We start from the raw sequence: 5,148 nt of genomic DNA on the forward strand, positions 1-5,148 counted from the left end.
TTACCAGAGAATAGCCTATGGGAAACTACAGGTTAATGAAAGGAACTTTGTAACGAATAACCTGAACGAAACACTCGGTAGTCAATACTGCAATATATCAAACAAACTGGCCTTGATCCAAAATTATTTTTAAGGCGTTACGGATTAAAAGAAAAAACCAAAACCACGTTGATAACCGTTAGGCTGCAAACAGGACCTTACCGATAACAGAAAAGAAAAATGTGTGAATTATGCATCCTGGTTTATGGTGGAAAAACACAGCCAAGGGGGGAAAAACATGCAATCCTTACATGCACAAATATCACGTTTAGATAAACTGGTGTAAGAAAGAGATATCTGAAGACTGCTTTGTTAACTAGAGAAGCTGTCCTGTGGTTCAGTATTGAACCCTGCGCTAGCCCGTCTTCCCAAAACCCCAGCAAGAGATCACATCTTGTTTCTCCTCCGACTCCCCTTTGCTTAGCACTAGGTAAGTGATGGGACAAGTCCTCCTAAGGCCACTGAAGTTCCTGCAGCTTGCTCCATCTTAAACTGATCCTCAGAGAGCATTAATCATTATTCCCGAGTTAGACTGCTATATTTAGGACAAGTAGGTTCTGTTGCTTTACATCATACTCATTTTGGAAATCCTGGTCTTTCAAATGATTTGTAATAACAGGAAGCGAGGATATTTTATTTCTAGTCTTACTGGGTCATGAGAAAGAAGACTAAAATAGACGCCAGCCTCTTGCATAACCCTTTTGCACCGTTCAGCATCAGAGACCTCATGCTTCTGACAAGCGCCACGCAAAGTTACTGGTTTTCTTTAAAGAAGGCTTTCCCTGCCCAAATTTACAAGAGGCATTGACACACATAGAACACGTGGGAAAAACTGAAGCAGGGCAGTTGGTAAGAGCTGAAAGCAATTTACAAAAAAAAAAAAAAAAAAAAGAGTACATTTAAAAAAACAGCCCTCTGATACAAATAAAGCGAAAGGTCCCCAAAAGCCTTACCAAGATGAGAATTTCCTTTCCGGTAACTGCCGGTCACATGAGTGCAGCTGCTCCCATCTCCTTGGCAAACTCCACATTTATCCAAGGTGTGGGTGGAAAAGAGAATGCCATCGCATCCAATCGGCTAAAAAATGCACAAATAGAGTATTGAGGGTCAGGCAAATGTCGCACCCATTGTAATTTTCTGAATGCTACTGACAATATTTTTGCTATAATGTTTAACAACCTCACATTTTCCAGACACGCAAACCCCTCGGAAATCAGTGTATTTGCAGGATGTTCCATCCCGAGCCTGAACCATTAACTGTCTCTGACCATCCACAGTGGTGCAATGGAGGTCACAGGGCTTGCTAGAAATGTGAACATAGTCATCTAAGGGGAAAGGATATAAAGATATATTCAAAACAGCAGAAACACAATAACTTTCATCCTACCAATGTCAATGAATCTCTGCCAAGCTAAACAACAGCAGCAACAGCACAATTGCACAGCAGCCAGCAGTTCAGAAGCTACCATCTCTTGCGTTTCAGGCTGGACAGGAGATCGCACTTCTGACAGCGTGACAGCCCACCGCTGCAAACCTTTGCACAGCCAGGCAGTCCTCTCCGCTGCCAGGAATAGATGCACCTAGTGATGCTAGCGGTATCACTAACATCAGCCCAGGGGATGCACTGAAGCAGTAACAGCCACTATTCTGTGCAAGGACTTGCAGTAGTGCTATACGTACACATTACACAAAGACATGCATGTTCACATATCAACATTTAATACATGAGTTAAATTAACTTCGATATATTGTTATAAATACACGTACAAGTAAGACTATATTCAAAACCGTAGCAGCCTAAAACATACGAACTTTTCCATAAACATTCACCCAAGTTGGACTTAATTCGCCCTTTGCTTTCTGCAGGCAACTGGCCGGCTGCACCCACTGGCACAGTAGTCCCACATTTTATAATATCCACAGGAAGCAAATGACAAATTCATATTTGCGTCAGAAACCCAATGCTAAGCGTTGAACTCCGCCAACTAGTGAGCGGTCATATACCCACTGGCCTGCGTGCCCAAGCAAGACAGCATCAATGTCAAAACATTATTCTGCAAATCCCCCAGGAGCCACGTGAACGCCTGCTAAAAAACAAAACAATTCACTGTAACTATTCCGGTGAATCATCTTGAAGAGCAAATGTGTTTAAAGAAATTGTCACCTTGCCATAGGAAAGGGACCAAAGCAGCCAAGTAGCTATAGCTAACCAGCCTGCCACGGGCCAAGTTCTACCACGCTGACCCTGCCAAGAAGGCTGGAGAGACAGGGGCTTTTTTCACATAAAAGGAGGCAACAAGTAATTTCATGAAGCGTAATTGTTCTTAGGTATGTACAGAGACCCCTAAAATAAGAAAGCTGCAGTAGATCCCATCTCTATTTTTAGACACCCAAATGGCACTGTGAATCTGAAGAACCAGCTCTCAGGAGCCTTCTCCTCAGGAGGAGGGTCCTGGGTTCCCAACAGCTCTAAAAATTGGCCATGATTTTTGTTTAATGCTTGATTTTGATGGGAGTTAGGTGCCTAAAAATTAACTAAAATCTCAGTCTCTGACTCCCAAGTTATTTCTGCAGTTCTGCGTCGCTCACCCTGAACGACCAAACTGACTGGCCGCATCTCGGTGACATTTGACAGAGCACGTGAAGAGTGTGGGAGTGAGCAAATGTCACCGAAACACAACGCAGCCAGTAATGGCCCCAGCTCAAAGGACACTTGTTTGGGTGAGCCGGGCTCTCCCTGCCAGCGCAGTCCATCACCCCATGCTCTCGCATCCTCCTCCAGCCTTTCAGCCCTCCGGTCCTCAGGAGCTGTGACCAACACAGGCTACAGCCATAAATTCATCTTGGTATTTTATTTTCAAGCTACCCTTCAGCTGCAAAACACACCTTTGAACTTGGGAGACAGCTGATTGCATCTCTGAAAAGTCACTTTAAAACAGCAGAGGAGGAGCCTTCCTGCAGGCTATAGCATCATAACTATCAAAATATTTTGGCTAAGCATTATGAAACACACAAAGAATGTCTTGTTACCAGGATATAAAGGTTTCCATTGATACGTTCTGCCGTTATACACATGGGAGTTAAATGATGAACACTGCTCCTCTCGAAAGCTCCTTCCGTTTGCAGGGCACTCCTAGAATGGGATACATTAATATCCTGATGAAAACAAAATGTGGGAAAGGTTTCTGGCACATCTCGACCGGCTGCAAGGAGCGTTTCCATCACCTGCCCCATCCAGAGCCACATCCTCCTCCTCCCACTGCAGGGACAGCCAGGAGAAACCCCCCCGGGAGATGGTGCAAGAACCACCCGCTGGGTTTTATGGCCCCCAGTGCAGGAAAAAGGCCCAAAGCCCCAACACAATGGTGATGGGCACCGAAGAAGGGAACTCCAGTTGCTTAGAGGGGTAATGGGATGACAGCTACAGGACAAATGGTGTCCCCTCTCCAAGGGGCCCAGAAATGCCATTACACGAAGCAAGTATGACTTTCCACATTTTGTATCGAGTGTTCCCAATGAGAAAAAGGATATCCTTACTTGTACTTTGCAGAGCTGGTATCTTTTGGATGTTCCAGTGCAAGTTTTATTAGCCAGCCCACTCACTGACTTTCTTCTGAATAAAGAAATGATGGTTAGACAGGGGTCAGAAACCCTTCTTTTCCCTTTTTTAAATATATTTGTCCCCTGCTCCTGTAAGATTGGTCCCCATGTAGCAGAGCCACACAGACATCTATCACAGCCTCACTGGAGTTGATAGCAAAGGTCTCTCTGACTTTGTTACCTGCAGCATCAACTCTTCTTACTACAGCATCCTAGGAGGTATCAAGGGGACGAGGGCCTGGGGACAAGGTTTGCAAGGTGCCTTCTGGCAACCACACAGCCCGGAGAGGGCAGAGCCATGCACACAGCAGCCAGGATCAGCAGGTCCCCAACCAACCCTGCACCACGGTGTCCTCGCTGCTGTGGCCAGAAGCCTTGAGAACGGGCTTACGCTATGTCTGCTGCCCATCTGCACTAATCCTCGCAGGAGAAACTTCAGGGCCAGCACAGGAATAGCTTGGCTGGTCCTCCTGGCAGGGATGCCCAGAGCACAGCATCCTCACGGCAGCGTGCTCAGGGACATACTTACCTTCTGCACAAGCAGGGTTTGCCAGACATCACCTTTTCACCAGTGCTTATCTACTGAGCGATGACCTTCTGGATCAAGTCTACCTCCAGCAAGCTGGAGTTCCCCACTCCCTGGCAGGCGGGCGCCGTACCTCTGCCGCAGGCAGTGCCTCTCCTGGGACTTCACGCCTCCCCCGCAGGTCCTGGTGCACGCCGTCCACTTGGTCCACTCGCCCCACCAGTACGCGGTGACGTCTGCCCCTTCCTCCAGGCTGTTGGAGGTCTGCGTCAGGTCCTGCTTGAAGCACCAGGCAGGTGGGGGAGAGAAGCAGCAGTCAGCATCCGCACCGCAGAGCCTGCGCGGGTGGCCTGAGGGCATCCCCCGCCCAGCCTGCCCTGAGGAACAGGGCATTTCCTTCTCCATCTGAGGTCAAGTCTGAGATTTCCATCTTGCAAGAAACCCTGCATTTTTCCAATTGTGTTTTCATTACAAATTGGAATGAAATGGCAATATTTGGGATTCCTCAGGAAAGGAAATGTTCATTGTTTCACTCAGTTGGCAAAACGGAGCTCCCAAACACCACTAAACCCTCCAAGTCTTTTGGTGCTCTCTGACTCTTGCTCCACAGTGAATTCAGGGAGCTGAAGAGCCAGCTGCGGCTGAAAGCTTCACCGAAAGCTTAAGCAAACCCTTGCAAAACCACTCTGCAGCGGGAGAGCACGCCAGTGGATGCTAGCAGGCTGGAGACCCCATGTGCTCTCTTTGCAAGTACAGGTTTGTCACTTCAGGAGGGTCCTTGACACCCCCACCTCCCACCCCCCCAGCCACTGCAGGCAGCAGTGTGACCATGCATCAGAGGGCAAAGGAGCTGCTCCACCAGCAGTGTCACCACCACATGCCTGCACTCGGTAAGGCGTTCGCAAGGGGCACAGAACCTCCTGGGGGGTCCCAGCTATTGCGCGTTGCGGGGGGGGGGGGGTGCATTTTGCCCGCCACACAGC

At 48.0% G+C, this 5,148-nt stretch overlaps 1 protein-coding gene across 1 annotated transcript in view; it reads right to left on the minus strand.

Moving 5' to 3' along the window:
- The window catches only part of ADAMTSL2 (ADAMTS-like 2), a 26,022-nt gene that overhangs the window by 20,416 nt on the left and 458 nt on the right, over window positions 1-5,148 (minus strand). Inside the window, 5 exon segments of the mRNA XM_009322157.1 lie at window positions 993-1,116; window positions 1,219-1,364; window positions 3,070-3,172; window positions 3,577-3,652; window positions 4,299-4,441. Of these exon segments, the coding sequence (XP_009320432.1) occupies window positions 993-1,116; window positions 1,219-1,364; window positions 3,070-3,172; window positions 3,577-3,652; window positions 4,299-4,441 (592 nt within the window).

The sequence above is a fragment of the Pygoscelis adeliae genome, unplaced genomic scaffold (genome assembly GCF_000699105.1).
Source record: "Pygoscelis adeliae isolate BGI_AS28 unplaced genomic scaffold, ASM69910v1 Scaffold114, whole genome shotgun sequence".
NCBI lineage: Eukaryota > Metazoa > Chordata > Aves > Sphenisciformes > Spheniscidae > Pygoscelis > Pygoscelis adeliae.